This window comes from Argentina silus (genome assembly GCF_951799395.1).
Source record: "Argentina silus genome assembly, chromosome: 3".
Lineage (NCBI taxonomy): Eukaryota > Metazoa > Chordata > Actinopteri > Argentiniformes > Argentinidae > Argentina > Argentina silus.
In genome coordinates this window covers 28,980,848-29,002,991 of record NC_139657.1, presented here as the reverse complement: position 1 = coordinate 29,002,991, position 22,144 = coordinate 28,980,848, and the positions used below count along the sequence as shown (strand labels likewise).

Sequence of the window (22,144 nt, the reverse complement as noted above, 5' to 3'; positions counted from 1 at the left end):
CTGTAGTCATGAGGGTGTTAAAAAAACTACATTGTTTTCCAAGAGGTTATGAGTTTGAATCACAGGTGAGGACACATCAAAAGTGAGAACAGTTAAACAAAATGTAATCCTGATTGAACATATCAATGACACCATTCCTCAGATAAGTGAAATATAGAGTGGAAAACTTGAACAGATCTATCCATGTGATTAGGAGGTTCACATTACATAAATATTATACTTTCAATGTTGTATTTATAGAAATAACCAACATTAAAAAACCTATTATTTTCAACTGTGATATGGTCTCATGCTGTCAGTCAGTTTTCTTAACAGCGAATGTTAGATGAGCATCAAATGACAACCTTAAGTCAATATTGAAAAATTACACATTACAACATCTAATAAACTCTTAATTCCAACCAACATATGACTGAACAACAACCATCAAATAACAATGTCAATCCAACATTGCAACAGCTACAGAGATCCAGCGTTTGCATTTAGATTTTTTTACATAACCGTTGGGCAACATCAGTTTGTTTATTCATTTTTTTTACTGTTGCACAACTGTGAGAAATGAATAATGCCCATGGGGTAGCATCCAACAGGTGATAGATGCTTGTACTGACTATGAGAGTTTTGTGTGGTCGCCCCCCCCAGCCTCCACCCGGTAGGTCGCTTTTTCTGGGGCCTACCCACAAGGGGTCTGTGAAGTTATGGGCTCCCTGCCATGTTATAAACCTGTTATAAGTTGTGGTCATTTAACTCTAGGCAGGCAGCTCTAAAGAGCATTACCATTTTCATGCAACAAATGGGTAAACTGACGAGAGCGTCCTGACTTAATTGCTGTTACAATCGGGAGATAAATGTTCCGTTTAATAAATATGAGAAGTGTGGAGCCAATGGTAGCCACCACTGCAAGCAGGGTGTGGTGCACCAGGCACTTATTTTATGGATGATGAACGGAGCTTGTATAAAAACATATGTGCACAATTCCCATTCATAGTTTTTATATGACAGACCAAAATGTACAATCTAAATATAATTAATGATGTGTATCTGTCATCGCAGACAGCCATATCCACCCTGAGGACGTCTCACTTATTTCATTTCAGTCATTTAGCTTTTTTCCAAAGCGACTTACAACAAGTACATTTGTCTAAGTAAGTGAATCAACTATACAACAATCATCGTAAGTAAAACCTTTGATAAGAACCATTGGCCGTCACAGTGTTAGAGAAAGGAATAAACTTTATTTTATCAATAAAAAAAATAAATGATATAGTAATGTAGGGTGTAAGGGGGTGGAGAGGTCTGAGCCCAAGTGTACCCTAAAGAGATGGGTCTTTAGTCTACGGCAAAAGATAGGTAGTGACTCCGCCATCCTGAAAGTAGTGGGAAACTCATTCCACTGGGGCGCCAAGACAGAGAAGTGCCGTGACTGAGCAGAGCAACCACTATGTCTTCATAGAGATGGTGGTACCAATAGAGGTGGGAAGAACAGAGTGATCGGGCCGGGGTTTGGGAACTGACCGTCGATTGCAGATAGGGAGAGACTGTTTCCTTTACCGCTCTGTAGGCGAGCAAGAGGGTCTTGAATCTGATGCGAGCTGCTACTGGGACTGAAGGGTGCGGAGGAGGAGGGTGACATGGGAGAATTTGGGGAGATTAAACACCAGACGGGCTGAGCGTTTTGGATGAGCTGCAGAGGTCTGATGGTGGAGGCAGGGAGCCTGGCCAACAGTGAGTTGCAGGAATCTAGGCGAGAGAAGAAAAGTGCTTGGATCAGGAGTTGTGCGACTTCTCTGAGGAATGGGCATATCCTTCAAATATTTTAGAGGAAGAATCTACAGGAGCAGGCCATCACTGTGATGTTAGTGGCACAGGACAGTTGGTTGTCCAGGATCACAACAAGATTCTTTGCTGTCTGGGAGGAGGACACAGTGGTGTTCTCTACCATAATGGAGATGGGCAGGCTTTCCTCAGAAGGAAGAGGAGCTCTGTCTTGTCAAGATTGAGCTTGAGGTGGTGAGCAGACATCCAGGCAGAGATGTCTGCAAGACACGTATTGCCACGTGTTTGTCAGAGGGGGGAAAAGAGATAAAAAGTTGCTGCCGCATAGCAGTGGTAAGAGAAACTGTGTGAGGAAATTGCAGAGCCGAGAGATTTGGTATTCAGAGAGAACAAAAGGGGTCCTTGGACAGATCCCTGGGGCACACCAGTGGAGAGGGTGTGTGATGTGGACAGTGACCTTCTCCACATTACCTGGTATGAGCGATCGGCCGGGTAGGATACAAACCAAGAGAGTGCAGAGATGAGATGCCCAGCTCTGAGAGGGTGGAGAGAAGGATCTGGTGGTTTACTGTGTCAAACGTAGCAGACAAGTCCAGAAGAATGACAACAGAGGAGAGGGATGATGCTCTGGTAGTGTGGAGGGCCTCCATGACAGCAAGGAGAGCAGTCTCAGTAGAGTGAGCTGCCTTGAAGCCGAATTGTTGTGGGTCAAGGAGATTGTTCTGAAAGAGATAACGCGAGAGTTGGTTACAAACAAGAGTTTTAGATAAGAATGAAAGAAGGGATACCAGTCTGTAGTTTTGGACAACTGATGGGTCAAGTGATGGCTTCTTGAGAAGATGTTTGACTCTGGCTATCTTAAAGGCAGCCAGGACAGAGCCACTGGTCAGGGAGGAATTGATGAGGGAGGATGTGGTTCGAGATGGATTGGAGAAGGGGTGAGGGGATGGGATCGAGAGGGCAGGTGGTTGCCCATTTGGAGTCAAGATAAGACATCATCAGGGGTGAGAGGGGAAAGTGATGATAAACCACAGCCAAATCTACTAGTGGTAGTAGTGAAGGCTGTGTGAAAAAGCTGCTAATGTCATCAGCCTTCTTTACAAAGTAGGTGAAAAAGTCATCTTCAGAGAGGGAGGAGGGAGGGGGAGAGGAAGGTGGGTTGAGGAGTGAGGACAATGTGGCAAACAGTTTCCTTGGGTCAGAGGCAGACGACTGAATTTTAGAATGGTAGAATGAAGCTTTGGCAGCATTCATAGAGGAGGAGAATGGTCTGAGAATGGTCTGTTTTCCTCCATTTCCTCTCAGCTGCTCGATGTGAAAGAGAAAGAACATTAAATGTCCACTTAGGTGAGATGAGGAGCCCTAGCCTCTGCTTTCCTGACTGCTGACTGGCAGTTCCAGAGTCCTCTGGTAACCGCAAGATCAATACATCTTGAAAGTGTGGGGTACACCAGATTGGATTGGTTGCTGCGGCGAGGTGAAGGGCCTTGTCTAAGTAAGCTACAGAAAGGTGAAATAGCAGGGATGAGAGAAAACACATTATAGCAGGTGAAATTCGGGGGATTCTAAAGCAAAAAGGAATATAGCTGATGACAACAATACCGAAGGCAAATACTCAGCCGTGTGGCCATTCTCTGTCCTTCCTTGATGGACTCCCACAGATAGACTCCCTTGTCTTCATGTGCCCAAGTCTTTGTGTGCAGAGGCTGAGAAGAAGAGGCTGACACTACAGCTGGCACTGTCCGATCAGTGAGGCTTAAAAGGGCAATTCACAAATTGCTGATTGCCTAGCAGAGGCGTAAGCCTCTCCCACCTATCAGCAGTCATACAGAGTGATTATCCCACAAACTACCAGTCAACACCTTCAAACACAGCCACATAGCTAATCAATTCAAAATAGTAATAACAGCTTTTCAACAGAAACTAGACAGAAACTGACAGACTAACCAATCCTACTTATTCTACCAAAAACTGACAAAGTAACTAGCTAATTACACTTTATTCAAATACAGAAGGAATTCTACTCCTACGCCAATCCTGAAGACACAGACAATTCCACAACTCCTGACAAATGTACACTCTCTCTCCATGTCTCTCACCTACCCTTGATTCAGGAAACCGGGATCAAAAGGCTCAACCTTCTGTGCACTCCCACAATAAACATGTTCAGGGATTTGATTGACACTGGTGGGAAATTAGCTAAAATGCAAAAATGTCATCAACAAATCACTCATTAAGTTGAATTGAGTCCATCTTAATGCAAGGATAATAGTTCATGTAATTTAGAATAATAAGATAATAGTTCATCTCATCTACACAGTGTGTAATTGATTCCTATGGCAGGGACTGGAGAGTTTGTCAGGAACAAGAGAAAATTATGAAATTTGCTGAGTTGGTAGTGACATCCAAAATCTACACAGTGTGTAATTGATTCCTATGCAAATCAGAGAGTCTATAAAAACAAAAATATTAATTCCATTACATGAACAATTGTCCTTGCATTAAGATGGATTCAATTCAACGTATTGAGTGATTTGTTCATGACATGTTTGCATTTTAGCTAAAGAAAAAGCTAAAGAGTGTCATAGCAAAGGGTTTGAATACTTATGTACATGAGATATTTCTGTATTTTAATTTGAATACATTTACTGAAATTTCAAAAAATGTGTTTTCGCTTTGTCATTCTGGGGTATCGTGTGTGGATTGATGGCAAATTCTTTTAATTTAATCCATTTTAAAATAAGTCTATAACACAACAAAATGTGAAAAAAGTGAAGGGGTCTGAATACCTTCCGAAGGCACTGTATATTTGCCAGAATTTAACCCCACAGAAAGTACTGCTGCTGCACAGCATTTCAGCATGTTCATAGACCAACCTCTTACAACATTAGTCAAGGTCCTGCAAGGCTGTCCCTCCCTGCCAAACATATCTACTGTATGCACACCCAAATCATCCCTTTGTTCTACTTCAGCCAAATGCAGTACATACATATGCACAGTTGGATACTTCTCTACCACTGTATATGTCCAATATTTGTAGCTCAATGTCTCTCAATAGAGCGATACTACATTACACATGCGCTGTCACACCACCCCGTGGGCACTATACTGTACCCTGTAAGCCTGGGCACAGACGGAGCTGTCGGGTCCGCTCATGCCCCTCGTTGTATAATCTGATCCATCAGATGGAGCGGATGCCATCCTGGGAGGATAAGGGCTTTATTGTCTCGTTCAGGCCTTTGTTGGGATTGTTTCCTCATTTCTAGGTCACCGCCTGTGATTGAACGCTTGACTGCCTAAATGAGTGTTTGCTCGATGGGAATTCTGAGAACCCCCCTTGCCTTCCCCCCAAGCGAACGCACTAAGGAGACTGTCTGGGTACCATTTGGGGTACAATGAGTAAACACCCATCCTGCACTGGAATGAGGGGCCACAATGGCACAGCTATGCTGCCAAATTACAACTGCCAAATTATTGCTTCTTTCTTCTTTTTTTTCTCACAGCAAAGAAACCCTTTGTTGATGTTTGTTTGAAGTTTTCATCAAGGGCTTATTCATGCAGATAATTGAGCTGTAGGACCTTCAGATATCCTCAACTCTTTCACCCCCATCCCCCCTCCCACTCTATGCGGTCCATCTTATGCCTCGTTCACTCTCCTCGGCATCATTATCTTTGACCTTTAACCTTGATTCCTAGTCATAGCAGGGTTAAGCACATATAGTATAAGTGCTTGTGCACTTTGACAGTTGGGGAGTTGATGCTAAGAGATCAGTTATCTGAACACTAATGTTCTGCTTGCCTTTGTGATGTATAGACTTAGACATCCATCATCAGATCAGTTGGAAAATGACAAAATGATGCCTAGTAATTAAATTCCATTCAGTAGTGTCCTCACACAAATATGCAGGAAGGGTGATTTTACGCTGAATAGAAAACAAGAGATGAACATTAGTGGCCATTTGGAGTAATTCTCTACTCTTCTCAGCATTATTCTGCAAAACTGTTCATCATGGACATGTGTAGGAAACCTGGATGCTTCAACCCCCACCGTCCCTCTATCTACAAACAACATATTCATATACTGTATGAAGAAATACAGAGGAATACAGTCCAAATCTTGAAATTACTGCATCTGGAAATACATGTATATTACAGATCTAGTCAAATGGGTCTGTGGTCAAGTATCACAACTAGTGTCATTTTCCTAAATGTAATTTGTTACTCATCTTCATTACACAAACTTGTTCTTTTTTTATCCAGCCTTCTAGGAGAAATTAGGAAGGATAAAATATCCTCATAATGTGCAGATTATGCTTTTTTCTAAAGTTTGTCCATTCTTTTATGAATGCAATAGCAGACAGTACAACTTACAGTAATAACAATTTAGTTAATAATTAATTCCATCACATAATCAATAATTCATTGGTTCCCGTCCTTTCAATGTTGTTATGGTTCCTAATGTTTTAAAAGCGTTCCTGTTGACATTTTAATTGGGGATAGTATCATGACATTATCAAAGGTTTGTGCTTGTTACTCATGGATCACTTCAGGTCTATTTGAAGCTACCTACACCATTAAGGGCCAGGAAAGCTCTCCTCAGCTAACTTGTTTTTGTCTCCAAACACTAAGGAAGAGGAAGAGAAGCTAAAGAAACCAAAGAAAGGAGCCTATAATTCCTTGTCCAGACACAGAGCACTTTGAATCATTCACAGCAATTGCACACCAGTTACAGTATCAATTTGAAGTGCTGTTACTGTGGCAATCAAGCATTCTCAAGCCCCCTGGCAAAATGCTTTTGCAAAAGGATTTATATTTTTAACAAATCTGCCTCATGAGAAATGTAAGTCCTGTTTCATACATGTTTACACCAAAGTTTTTAAGTGGTTGGAGAGGCGTCTTCCACAGTTTTTGTAATAACAGATGTGCCTAGCTTGGTCATGATCTTGGTGCGTCCTAACAACAATAATTCTGTGCAACACCTAGCACAGTGCTACTGTAGAGGAACAAGTTAGCCTTATACATAAAGCAATGCACTATTTAATTGAATGGCTGGATTCACAAAGAGAAAGAGATCGCACTTGGAGCGGAATGCAGAACTGGTGACTTGAGACGCAACTTGGCTTGACATCACTCGGACTCTGACGCAAATTCAACTCTACAATGTTACCACAATCTGTGAATTGGTTAGATTGATCTGTTAGCCTCAACTGACTGTAGCACAACGAGTCAGGAGTGGGCGACGATGACATCAGTAACCTTAACAACACCACCCTATACCATGGCAGCGAAGTCTGCGATGGGTTAGTCATTATCTGTTGAGGAGAATCCAAAGTGAAAAGGTTGGGAAGAAAATGGATCTCTACTGTACTAAACAGCAGTAGGGCACCTTCGTAGCACATCAGCTCACCCTAGCAGTGTAGCAATGAGCAAGGATATACAGTATAAAAAGCCTTGTCCCCAAGGGCCTGAGACACCACACAGCACAGGGTAAGTGAGTCACAACAGGTGAAAAAACTATTTCTCCCACAGGCCAGTACTTTCATACTGTACTGACAGATCGTATTCAGTCTCTGCAGCTGTAAATAACAGCTATGAATATCCTCTCACAAACCATTACAGTCTTCATCAAGGGAAATTCTCCAGGCAAAAAGAGGATTTCATGAGCAAATGTTACTGTATGTTTTCACGGATATAAAACAAAGAATAAGCAATGCGTTCAGTGTTAAGATACACAGAATATCACAACACTGAAAATAGAATGGAATCCCGGAGACACTACAGCATCAGCACACACATAGTATTCTTCAATCTGTTACGGAATTAGACTCTTATTATGAATTCCATCTAAGTAAGCCCAAGCATAAATGGACCATTACTTCTTGGGGGTGCCATCTGTGCAGTGCAAGGACACAACCACCCCATCTTGTCACCATTACTTCAACTATGTTCGACTAAACATTCTAATTCCTAAGATAATTGTGATTGCTAAGGAGTGACTATGATGATATTGATGTCATCCTGACACATGAATAAACATTTTGAATGTAAGCATATGTAACTCAGTATATGTATATACATTTTAGCAGAAGAGATGTTGTTAGTACAAGCCACTTTATTGCTGATGCAAAATAATCTGTACCCAAATTCATATTAAATTGGTAATCTGACTGAGCCTGAGATTCTGGTGTCCTCTTCCTTGTGTCTGTCAGAGAAACCCATCTTTCGGAATTTACTCAACTTCCAGCAACAAAGTCTGGTAGACAGTAGAAATTAAATCAATGTGCTGTATTATTTGTAAGTTACGGATCATTTGATTCGAATCCTTCTATTTATTTGTTTAGTTAGGTACTCTTCTAAGGTAATTGTCATATTTCTACCCTTTATTGTAGCAAAATGGCATCACAACCAGCTTACGTTTGCTTTGCAATATTTCCACGGCAACAATGTCACCTGGGATTGTATTGCTGTGGCAAGTTTCCCAGTGATGTCACCCATCCAAAGTGTTCGGCTTTTGACCAACCCAGCCATGCCAACCAAAGCATTACAGAGTGGTGAAATGCTCAGTGAACTCCATTACAACATAAATTCTGACTCGATTTAGAAGTACATAACTCAAACTCTCACAATATACAGTAAATGGTACATTGATGTCAGTGGAAATGTCCATATCACATCAGAAGTTCGATTCTAGAAAGAAATAACCTGTCATCCAAGAGTGGTGTTAAGCATTTATGTTGGAGAGGGAGAGATATATGCATTATACAAATGATTTAGGCTACTCATAGATTACTCACAATATTTTCTTTCTCACACTCAAATGAATGAGTGCATCTGTCAATAGGTAGTGCTACCTTCCGCAACTTCATTCACAATCTGAAAAGTAAGCATTATGAAAAATAAACGCACACTCAGATTCTCTCATTCAAGGGAGGGAACTTTTGCTGAGTTTATAGGAAGACAAAGAGGGCAGTTTGCGTCACAGTGTGACTTGGGTCGAGGGGGAAACAATTGCTAGCCTGTGTGGGGTTGTGTGTGGGTGATGGCCAAGGCGGGCACCGTTGGTCTGTAACTCACCATCACAAAGAGGGGCAGCCATGGGAGTCGCAGGCCCGCACGAGTGGGCACGCCGTTTAGCGTCCTCTGATCTGTCATGGGGGGGGCAAAAATACAAGTACACCATTAAGACTGACTTGCTCAAAAGCCAAACTGACAAAAAAAAAGCTATCTAGAATTGACTATCTTTAGAAGTGGACAAGTTAATATGGCAATTAAAGAAACATAATATTACCTTTCCAGCCAGCCAAAGGAAACTCCATTCCAAATTGTATAGCTTTTACTCTATTTGCCCTAGGATAAACTACAGAAATACATGGAACAATGATTTTAGCCTTGGTTGAAATCAGTGAAAGCTACTGTAAAGGACAGACCCAAAGGACTAACTCTCTCTAAAGGACAGACCCGAAGGACTAACTCTCTCTAAAGAACTAACCCCCTTCAAAGGCCTTGTGTTAATTAGCTCAATGAGCACCACCTGTGTCAGTTTGGGCCTAATCCAGTTGATTTTATCCCCAAAAAAATGCAATTAGGCAAGCAAATGTGCTCTGGGCATGGAGTTTGTTGATGATTTATTGGATATTTAATAAACAGAAACATGTCCCCACTTCAACTTACTCAGTTGTCAACACTTTGATACATCAGAAGTATTGCAGTAGATAAAAAGAGTTCAATTGTCTGTGGTGAGGGCTATTCCATTACATTCAATTTAAAAATATGAACGTAGCTTTGAGAGTCTTCGCTGCAATGTGCACATCTGATGACAGAATAAGACAGTCCCCTTTTCTTTGATGCTTGATGCATGGCAATAAATCCTAGCCAGTCTCATCTGCTCAAAGACTTGTGTTCCAATAACTTTGCTTCAAAGCCTATTTCGTAGACATCACTGATTTCTTTTGGCACATGCTCCTCCATATCAGGGTAAAATCATCCTTTTAGGAGTCTAGCTCTACATTTGCATATTCACTGTAAATCACTTAATCTGAATCTTCATGTGTGTTTCATCACTTCAGGCCAGTTTATTATGTGTATGTGTATGTGAATGTATATTGTATCGATCTGTCTGTTTGCCTGTGTTTGTCATTCTGTATCTCTTTGTGTTCAGGTCTTGATTATTAATTCTGCCTAGCTCCTGTGCATTATTTCTACACTCAATTTGTTTGACTTTCTTCTAGAGTGTTTATGTGTGAGTCTCTCCTGCCCTGCGAATAATGAATCAAATGTTGTCAAAATACATTTCTGTCTGCTAAAGTACGGTCTTCTATTTCGACTTCTGTCTGCTCATGGCCGAAGCAAGTACCAAGGATTTGGATTGAATTCAGTATGAGTTAACTATAACCTGTGTACTCAAGTCAGACTGACAAAGTATTACCGTACATAGTCTCCCCACTGAAACTACTTTTAATCTTTGGTCTGTGTAAGCAATAGTTTTGTTAGCTGTGCGCAATAATTCTGTCACCTTCTTGAAAAGAGAGAGAGATGACAGATGAGAGGGAGCAAGGGCAAGTTAGCCAATGTTCAGCTGTGGGATACAGTTATAGAGAAAGGGACTACAGAAGTGGAACAGTAAACAAAACTGCAATGCTCAGCTTTGGGTCATAGACATTACTTCTGCTGCTGTGCATGACGTACATGTCGTTAGATAATTATTAATGAAGTGATCATGCAAGCTAACGAGGTAGTGCTCCCCCAAGACCAGAGCCTAGTTTGCCTTAAGCATGGAGGCTTTTAATTATTCTGATGTTTAGCAACATCACTCGTTACTGCATGGAGTGGAACAAAGAGAGAGTGGGAGGGAAAATATGATGAGGTAACTCGATTACAAATCGTCCATCATGGCTGTGCTTCATAACAGTCATGTCAGTTATGATAATCTGTAAAGAAGAACAGACCTCCACACACGTGTACTTATATACATACACTTGCTTGTGCACACACTCACAGACATACGCACATGAACCAACACACACACACACACAACCACCCGCACACATGCACGCCCGGCCGCTTGCACGTACACCACACCACACTACGCACTACACACACACACACACATGCACACACACACACACACACACACACACACACAGTCTCTTCATGTCTTTTCCCAGGGGAATCCTACAATGGCAACAGTTGTCCTGTACTTTCCATGTTAGTTAATTAGAAAGGCATGCAGCAGCAGCTTGGCTCTCAGCCACATTGGTTTAGCAGCTTAACCCCAACCTTGGGGATCTGTTGCTATCCGTATCTGGTATCTACAGTACGTGTCTGTGTATTTAGCCCACTTTAGCTTCATGCACCTGATCTCAGTGCCACTCATACATGTAGACTATCATTGTGTGTGTGTGTGTGTGTGTGTGTGTGTGTGTGTGTGTGTGTGTGTGTGTGTGTGTGTGTGTGTGTGTGTGTCATCTTTAGATACACAGAGGCTCCCTGGCAGAGCAGAGCACAGGATGTATGCTGAACAGGATGAGTTCCAAATCCTAATTTGGGATTTTGCAATTATTCATGTTTGGAAGATTTGCAGGCCCATCATTGCATTGGTACAATGCATGGATGTGACTTTAGCATACACATGTCATTTAAAAAAAATAAAACAGTTCACAATCTTTACATTGCTATAGTAACCTGACATGATTTTTCTAAAGTTTAATCCACAATGTCTTGTAGACAGCAATGAAAGGCACATCTGTCCTCAAATGAACCCTATCTGCAAATTGCTTCAAATGTCTCCGTCATCATTCTCTGCACCAAGCATCACCAGGTTTGGGATATTTGGGGAAAACAGCTGCACATGTGTATTCTTCATTTGACATTTTATTTTTGCATATTCAAATGCAATTCAAACTCAAAACTGTTATCTAGATTTCTGCAAGGAGGTTTCTTTGTTTTCTTCAGCATCATCCTCCTACTCCATTTACACACACACACACACACACACACACACACACACACACACACACACACACACACACATGCACCAAGCTAAGCTAGCTAATGTTACCGATGCAATATTTTGTTAGATAGATAGATAGATAGATAGATAGATAGATAGATAGATAGATAGATAGATTCTATGTAATAATATCAATGTAGTGACATATCATAGTGTTTAATTGTATTGCCAATTTGGCATAAACGTGTAGTAATGTTCATTCTTTGTCATTGCAAAAGATGACATGATGATGTGATGGGATATGATGAAATCACACCATTATTGCATTCAATTGAGTCCTGCTGGAAGTGGGTCAGTAACCAATTATATTATTAGGCCAGAATATATCTCACTTTACTTCAAGTACATTCACATCAACTCAACTCAACTCAGTCTGGACCATTTCATTTAAATGTTAATTTAAATCAATCTACCAAACAAGGACTATGAACTATAACTCTACACATTTATGTTGTATGCCTGCTGTGTTTGTAGTGTTTTGTTCTCTGTGATTGTGATTTAGTTGTCAGCAAAGTTTGCCTTGAAACATTTCCGAACAGATAATAAAGTATTCTATTCCATCAGTTCAGACAAGGTTACTTCATCTCTGTTGATTTCAGTTCAGTTCGGTTAAATTCAGTTAGACAGTTAGGAACAGTCCTTTAAATCAGAGAAGGATAACGACAACTTGATGAGCACAAATGGCTAATTAAATCAGTTGCTCCAAGCCGGCATTAAGCAGACAAATCCCAAATCCCTAATCTCGCATGCCACAGAGTTTATACAAAGGATATGACAAATCATATGAGGACTTATAATGACAAGATTACTGATCAGATTTAACAGAGCTTGTGGCAATGACATTTGCAGTAATGCTGTACAACCAGAAAGTGTGTGTGTGTGTGTGTGTGTGTGTGTGTGTGTGTGTGTGTGTGTGTGTGTGTGTGTGTGTGTGTGAAAGACAGAGAAGGAGAGGAAAAGTGTAAAAGCAGATTACCTCTCACTGACTTTCATAGTTCTAATACATTGTGTGTGTGACAGCTTTAGAGGCACAGAGATCCTGGCAGATGGATACAGTAGAAAGTGGGGGGTTAAGGATGTGTGTCACTGGGTCAGTTGATCCCCTTCTGGAACTGAGAGCCTCCCCCTCACAGAAAACAACCCAGCGCCAAGGAAAACCACCCAGAATATTTACCCAATGGATGTAACCCAGCGATTGGGTTGCTTCAATAACCCAGCATTGTTTAAATTGTTCAGTATGTTCACAACAATATCTGTACAATTTAACAGTCCATGGTCCTTACAAAGCTGAAGTACACTTAATCTATCAATAACTGGTCCTAACAAAGGATCAGGACTGATTAAGCAGTCAATATATGGTCATGTGCTGTAGTCACTGTGCTTAATATGTATATACAATTGTGATATAATATCATTGTTCATTATATTGTGTGTAAAAGCAGTTTGCCCAAGAGGATATACGCAGAGGTGGAAAGTAACAAATTACAACTACCGTAATTTAAATTAATTTAAAAAAATAATTATTTTGAACATAAATAAGCCGCACATGTCTATAAGCCGCAGGTGCCTACCGGTACATTGAAACAAATGAACTTTACACAGGCTTTAACGAAACACGGCTTGTAACAAAAAATAAATAGGCTTTAACGAAACACGGCTTGTAACAAAAATAAAAAATTAGCGGTAAACAGTAGCCTACCAAGCCTACCGACCTCATCCATATTTATGATGTCGTGCGGGCCGATGGAATGCTCCGCTATCTTTGCATCAGTGAATTTGCGGAAGTTTGAAACTTTTTCCTCGTAGTCGGGAGGGAGCTGCTGACACAGACTCGTCCGTACCCTGATGGACAGGCCTTTACGTCTCATAAATCTGAGACACCACGATGGTCCACCTCTAAAATCCTCAAACTTCATTGCAGTGGCGATTGTTTTGGCTTTCAAAATGACTACCGTAATCAGAATGATGGGAAGTTTGAGCGCGCTCGATTTAATCTAAACAGTTACATTGTTTCGGCAATTCCATTGGTCTAATGAAAGCTTCATGCCGCCAAAAAACTGAGCACCGTCACATAATGTGTTTTTTGCTCAGTTTTTTGGCGGCATGAAGCTTGTGAAAGCGGGAAAAATCCATAAATTAGCCGCGTCATTGTTTAAGCCGCGAGGTTCAAAGCGTGGGGAAAAAGTAGCGGCTTATAGTCCGGAAATTACGGTAGTAGATTTTTCAAGGATTTGTACTTACAAATACAAGTATGTTACTTCTCTACTTTTTTGTAATCATCCATTATGAAGAGGAGGAAAATAATTATATAAGAACTGTACATTAAGAATTATACATTTATTCTCTAATACACTTCAGACGGTTGCAGACATGATAAAGGGGATTCTACATAATAGTGGTCACATGACCTACTGACACAAGTTAACATTACGTTATAGGCTATATGACACCATAAGATGTAATATGATTAATGATGATTGATAATGATTCGCTCATCCCTGCATGACAGACACTCATACCTGATCCTAGATTACAATAAGAATCCCAATATGCTATGACCATGCATGAGTTACAAGAACATCTTTTACAGTTTACGCATGGTTCAATACCTGATGACGATGACTCAAGTCTACGTGTTGTCAACTATGCACATGAACATTAACATTAGAATGAACTCGATGTGAAAACCTGGTCATGCGTATATCATGCTGTTTTAGCAGAAATGGTAGCGCACAATGTTACATTGCGGCAAATAGGAAGAATGAGGATAAATCAATACAAAATAACCAATTTATTAATAGGTAAAATAAATTAGAACAAACTGATTGAGTTTGTGAGTTTCACCATAAATCTAAAGCTATACGTGTCTTAGGGACACACAGGATGCTGGTGCACTCAGGCCTAAACCACAAATTTAAAGAATGCGTCTCTGTTGTGTTGTTATATGCCATCCCAACCATAGAGTATCAGAGACCAGTATCGATGGAAGAAGCCTTTTGGCCAACTATACACATTATAATGGCATGGAATATACAAACAGTGTTATTAATGTAATATCCTTAAGATGTCCACCAAGCATGCTTATTCAACTGTAAATAAGTGCTCCGGGCTGAGAGAGGGAGGCATTGATCACCATTCACAATGGAAGATCAAACAGCACTGTCATTGTATCAGCCACATGTAAATAGTAAGATAGTGGTAAAAAGTTTGGTTCCCACACACACATATCACATCATGTCTCTTGTCTCCAAAATACAATTTCAGAGTACAATTATATTCATAGCAGAATCATACCAGCATTTGCCAGCTTCTGTTAATTGCAGGTTTTTAGCCCAAAAATAACTATGGTGCCAAAACAGTATTTACAGTTGATAATATCAACTGTGATATTATGATAATATCAATTGTGGTAGGATAGGCTGGTAGGCTGGGATCTCAATGCAACACCAGACCTTTATCCATATTGGATAGATCAGCACCATTTTTGTTACTGTAGCTGTAGTCCATATCTTCCATATGGTCCCATTAGTGTATTAGCAGAGAGCTGTTCTCATAGAGCACCCTGGTAACCTGCAGTGACCTTGTGAAAATGAAATTACCTATAATTATAATTATGATACCTATATATTATTATCTCTCCATGCAGTTGGGATGTATGGAAAATCACCATGGCATACAACGCCCTGCCTGGATCCAAACACCAACAACAGTGTGTATATGTCTGTGTGTGTGTGTGTGTGTGTGTGTGTGTGTGTGTGTGTGTGTGTGTGTGTGTGTGTGTGTGCATGCATACGTGTGTTTGATCAACGTGATCAACGTGTCATTGAACGCCTGTTCAATGTCACAAGGCAATCAGCACCATTTGGTTGACCAACATCAACCTAGATTCATGGCTTGGACAGTAGTGGAAAATAGACACTCACCTCCCTCTCAGAGAAATATTATGATGTGGATGTATGCATTTAACTGTCTCACAAGAGAGGCATGTGATATCTGACAATTATGCACACACAAACAAATCCGCGCAAACTCAAACACGCCTACACTCCCGCTGGCAGTAGAAGTATAAAAATGTTGACTGAAATTTCAACAAAGATTTCTTCCAGATCAAAATATATTTGGCTTCTTCTGAAGTCTTCCATTCCCAGTTGGTCTTCTATGTTCCTGACAAGGGAACCCAAACAGTGTTCTGGCTCTCTACATGAAAGACAGAACAGAGTGACCCTGGTTCTGACGCTCACTCCCAGCCTGGCGGAGCTCAATGAACTCCAAAGACAGTCATCAATGGTGGTGAAGCTAACTTTAGGCTGCTCAGAAGGAGTCTCCTCTGACAAGAGGAGAACATCACTGCAGCCTGTCTGCTCTCTATCCCAGAGAGAGACATCAGACATGCCTTGGACTCCTGCAACCCAAGGCCTGATCTGCCTCCACTCCCTGCAACCCAAAGCCAGCCAGTAGTTCAAGGGTACTCTAGGTCACTAGATAGTTAGGGTACTCTAACAGCACAGCTGTCCGTCAGGTTTACACATACGCAAAAACATTGTCACATGTTCAAGCGACAGAGGCTTAAAAGCAGCCAAGTTTACGCTACTCCATAGCATTCAACAGTTGTGACACGGTTGCGCTGGCTATGAGAGTATGTTTTGTGTGGTCGTCCTTCCCACCACCTCCAGCTTCCACCTGCTCAGCTGCTCTTTATGTAGCCTTGTATACTATTGTATACTTGTTTGTTGTGGTTGTTTTACTCCAGACAGGGAGATATGCAGAGCAGAGTCATCCAATTAATTATCCATATGTATGACATATTACATATTCATAGCATCCAATAAATGAAGGGTAGTCTATCATACATACTGTTTGTCAAATGTTGTTCTCATATTGATGTCTGACTTGTATCCACACATCATATCATGGTCTGCTTGTTAACCATCTTCAAACCTATCCCATTCTTCTTTCACCCATGAAAAAACTAAAGTAAACAGGCTCTTGTAATACTCATTTTTAGTTCGCAGTCTTTTTTTCCATTGAGAAGCTTTGACGAGCTTTCTAGAAAGACAAGATGTGCATAATAGTTACCAAGATTAACTTGTATTCAAATATGTCGATACAAAGTTCTGTTTTGTGATGGATGAGATTGAATTTCTAAACAAGAGGCTATCAGTGTTTCCTCTCTCTGAGCGGAGAGAAGGAGATAAAATCTATCTGCAGCGGATTAAAGGGATTCCTTCTTCTTCTCTGGGTATCCCATCGAGGGTTGGAGCTTTATAGCCCAAGCTCTCTCAGCCCAAGCTCTCACCAGGCCTCTCTTGGGTTTTTCACAGGCTTAACGAAATCCATGAAGGAAGCAACAGGCAGGAGTTTGTTATGTGTTACAGAGACATGCTCACACACATATACATGTACAAAAAATATCAGTTCTGGGAAAATGATACAGAGATCATTTTGTATTTAGGTAAAAGGGTATTCTACTTTTGCTTTGGGCATGGAAATACTGTTTAGGTGTTAAACTAAGACCAATGACTAGTATTTATCTTAACCCAGTAGCCTGTGATTTCACTGAGTCATTGTTGCATGCTCTGTGCAGATGTAGGCCCACTGTCTGGCTATAGACACTCTTTTGTATTCCCCCTCGAGAGTCAGTGTCCCTTATGTCACCCTGTTGTTGCAAAGACAACATCCAATTGCCCTTAAGATGAGTGTAACCCCACTCTAACCACAGACAGTCAGACCTGTCATGCCAGTGTGTGGATGATGTGTCATGGTGTTGAACATTTTCATTGTGAATTGAAGCTGAATTGAATTGTGGGTGCACAGTATAAGAACTGTGAATGCATAAACTGAACATCAAAAGTTCAGAGGAACACTTTTTTATGAAGTGACAATTATTTTGTTGTTGTTTAATAATTATATTATGTGATTGTCAATCATTGTTTGATTGTCATCACTGTATGAAAACAGTACACATGTACTGCTGATGCTTTTGCATCAGAAAATGAATTTATATTCATCCATATTATGTTGTGTAACATCAGCATTTCCACAGAAGCTTACAATGAGTAAATTCAGTCCATTGACTAACTTTTTTGAAAAAACGGTACTGTGTGGAAATAGAGTATTGACGCCACCTACTGTTGAATAGTACTTACTGCATTCCAGGAGATGTTTCAGTATTTCCTTATTTTGTACAGTGTATGTAAAGTAATAGTAACTCTACTGAACATTCAATGGTAATCAAGTCATGAGAGAAAGTACACAATAAACTGATATTGACTGAAATTTTATCTTAGCATTCATTAAAACCCCACTGATATTAATGGGAATTTCCATTTCATGAGTTCAATTCATTGTCCTAATCCACTAAGTTGAAATAGTAATAGCTTCCAACCATGGAAAGGAGTATGACTGTAAATGTAAAAGAGCCATAGTGTATAATAATTCACTTCTCAGACTTCTAACCTGTCTGCTGTAGTGTCAATGTTATCACAGAACCATAAACACTATCCCTCTCCTCACACAGTCATGGTGTGAGGATCACACTGTTCATGAAACAAGAATCCTCCTTTGACAGGCAGTTGGTATTGGCCCCAAGTTTGTATCATGAATCCTGATGCAAACAGTCGTAAAGATGTTCAAGATAGGATATCACATGATATATCTATTAGCTTTACAGATCCTAATACTGCTGTGCTAAAATCTTTATTTTGAAAATTAGAAGATCCCCATCATCTACAAAATAGACAGTAGTGTATTTTTTTCACGTCAGTGTCGATTGTAGATTGATTGAAGACAAAATCCATGCTGGTAGACTAACCATTAAAAATCAGTAAACAATACACCAGGTTATTAAATCTACATTTTTGAAAATATTGGAGCATAGCACTTTAATGCACAACAAATTACTTCTCATAGTATTCAATACAGACCTGGGAAAAACACGTTTTTGAAATGGTTTCAAATATTTGAAGAATGTGTGTACTTGTAAAGAACAATTGAAGTAATGGTATAGTTTCAAAATGTAAATGCTGAAAGCAAGGCATGCTAAATCAAGTACACCTCATGTTTGTTAAATATTTGAAACCATTTCAAATAAATGTTCTGCCCAGGTCTGATTTAAGTACAGAAACAATTAAATCGTTATATCTCTTCCAAACTAGAAACTGAGCCATACAGTTCAGTTCTATAAGGGTACAATATATTTACAACTGTGCAAAACAAACAGAATGCACAACTGGGGCCAGTAGGAGAAGCAGTTGAGTGACTCCCCTCACTTGGGACAAAGGTGCGGAAGGTATTCAGAGTAATGGGGAACTGACAGGGCTCCTCAGAGTAGCACAAACAGTTGAATCTCTCAGCAAACCAGTCTACATCATCCTGTGACATTGTCCCCTTCACTACCAGGTCACCGGTCCCGTACCTCTTGATCTGGTACCGGTATTGGTCTAGGTGTAGGTAATCATCACTGTCCCAGTGTTTTCTTATACAGCGGCCCTTTGCCTGACATAAGGCCTCGCTGCACAGCCGTGTTGCCGTGGAAACGTTCAGGATGTACGGGTTCATGATCTTATCCAGGTGGCGTCTGGCAGCGAAGCAGGAGTCCTGTTAAAAGTGGTAAAAGAGGATAAAAAGTGAAAAGTGATTAAGGACTTCTTTGGTGGTGTCTATTTTGCTGAATTGTAAATGAGAGAAAGAACTGTACAGAAGGGGCATATGTGGGAGGATATCCCGCCATGGGACAGGGACAGGGTCTTATTTTCTCACTTTTTTCTCTCTTTTTTCTCTCTCTTTGTGTTTGAGTTTGATTGAGTGTGTTTTGGATGTTATGCTTTGGAGAAATAATTGGCTAAAATTCAGCTAGCCTACATATTGTTTTAAAAAATGACAAGTCTCAGTCTCTATTGTGAATTGATGGATGAAGCACAAGCATAGAAACAGGAAGTGGTCTATACCTCTGTTTCAGCGACGTCCATGTCTCCCCAGGAGATTACCCCGGAAGCTCCTAGGGCAGCTGCCTCCCCAATGGTGTTCACCAGGTCATACTGTGGAAAGTACAAATAATCGCCATATGTGGCTTGAATTAAATCATAACACTATACCCCATTTCATACAGGGTTGTCAGAATTTGTATGAGAATTATGTAGATAGGCTTTATGACAGTTAAGTGTTATGGTCATCAACTGACCTCGGACATGTAGTCATCAACACTATCTTTGAAGACTGGGCGAATGAAGGCGTAGATGGGGATGGAGTGATTATGGTTAGGGAGCATGGATACCCTCATAGCTTCCTGGATGCGGTGTCTGACATATAGACGGGCTTGATAGGAATCTCTTAGTATCAGCTCCAGATAGATGGATGGGAAGAGGGTGGTGGACTCCTCCCAAAGCCACAGCAACTCATCGTTCCTTTCCTGCTCAATCTCAGGACAGCTCCCGGAGTAATCTGTCATATGCTGGTTGTAGTCGTAGTTATAGCAGTCTGGGTAAAGATAGTATCCCCAAAGCCTATTGGGCCTCAACCTCTTCCCAATCTTAAGGGATCTGAGAAAGTATCGCTTGGCACCGCGCTCAAACACAATTTTTGCTCTGTCTTCAGCCTCATCATCAGATAATCCATTGGTCTTGTTTTTGATGGTCTCGATTGAAATCTGTCGATAGATGTCCTTACTTCCCCAGTTGCGGCTCCACTGCGGTCTCCACTCCTCGAAGTCAAGGATGGCCAGACCCGGTTTGTCTCCGGGAATGTAGAATTCAACGTCGTCTTCGGCTTCCTCGCGGTGCTCCTGTAGATCAACCAGCTGCGGGAGGCCGTCCTCGTACATTTCTCCAGTGTCCTCATCCACGTACGGAAAGATGCCGAAGCGGTCGGTGTAAAATATGGAGATGCTCTGATTGGTGTCGGTCCTCAAAGTGCTGCTGACAAACTGGAAGTAGGAGAGGTCGAGACCCATGCCGTGTTTGGTCTCACAGCTTTCTGTGGGAGCATTCCATATGAAGAGGAAGGGGTAATCGGGATCTATGGTAGGGTCAGTTTTGGGCAGTGCCCTGTTGGTGTCTAGGAGAGTCATGAGAATGAGAAAGTCTATGAGGTGCCGTCCACGAAGGGTGACTCTGCCTAGATTCATTTTGAAACCTTGTCCTTTGAAGATGGCAAAACAAAACATAGTCAATCAAAGTGATTTTTCAATAGTTTGGCAAGCACTTTAAATACAATCATTATCATAGCAAAGTCTTACATGTGTTCTCTGGCACCTTTATTTGCTGGGCTGGGATTTAATAAGGTTCTCAATTGAAAGCAGCACACTTTGTTTTTGTTTGATATCATGTTGACAAATGTAAACATAACACATATCGTGACATCATAATCCACAGCACCATCACAAAAGAGCATCCAGATGAGATCTCCTATTTTGGCTGATGGAGCAACCAGCTTTTGGCACAGTATTTACAATGACAGATCAGTCAATCTCAATGGCAATAACAACTTTTTATAAGATCAATTACAGTAAGGTTGTAAAAAAAAATCGTAGAATCATCTGTTGTGAGATCTAGTGCAATTGTAGATTGTTGTGTAAAGGGATACATTGGGACATTGCCACAGATCTCAGCTTTGATTGTTGTGGGCATTGTCTCAGGTCAGACAGCACGACTCCATCTGCATTTTTCGTGTACATTTCCAAATTAAATAACAGCTGCACCTTCAACTACCATAGTCCTTTGCTAGTTTCATGGTCATGTAACTAAGACATTCGCTGGAGAAAAACATGAAAATAATTGACAGATATATGGGTTATAGTTACAAGTTATAGGTAGCGATATAACAGCACATTTAAGCCAGGCTACTTTTGTTCTATCCCATGACAGTTTGCGAGATATAGAGTCATGCAATCTGATGTGAGACAATGGGGAGGCTGGTGGAGGCAGAAATCGTAGGACTCATTTTAATGCATGGAATGGAATGAGGAACGGTATTTGATACCATTCCTCATTCTATTACATCCGCCAGACTTCCCCCGTGTGGCATATTAATAGTATTATTATATATGACAAATAAAACAAAGTTAGAAAACGTATTGTGGAATCCAACATTCACTTTTGTTGAGTAGGGTACTTTTCCAGATTATTTCAGTTACTTGTTTACTTGTTTGATAGTCTATTTGTGTGTCTGTTACCTAAAGGTCAAGATAGAGGCAGTTATCATTGATCACTCTCCAGACAAAATATGAGCACTTGAAACTATAACATGAGAGGAAGTGAGACAAAACAAAGTTGACAAAGTTAAAAAAGCCAAATGATTTACATCAATGGTGTACCAACCTGTTCTGGAGATTCTCTTACAAATTCCTTGCTGTTCACACTGCAC

General features: G+C 40.7%; 1 protein-coding gene across 1 annotated transcript; it reads right to left on the bottom strand.

Annotated features, from left to right (window-relative positions):
* Nucleotides 1-1,816: 1,816 nt before the first annotated feature.
* On the bottom strand, nt 1,817-20,906 carry LOC310802283 (hyaluronidase PH-20-like; the record flags this gene model as incomplete). Its single annotated transcript, XM_083666573.1, has 6 exons — nt 1,817-1,909; nt 2,346-2,498; nt 8,851-8,921; nt 19,054-19,381; nt 19,732-19,821; nt 19,965-20,906. 6 exons carry the CDS (start codon nt 20,904-20,906, stop codon nt 1,817-1,819), a joined length of 1,677 nt encoding a protein of 558 aa, XP_083522699.1.
* Between the last annotated feature and the right edge of the window lie 1,238 nt (nt 20,907-22,144).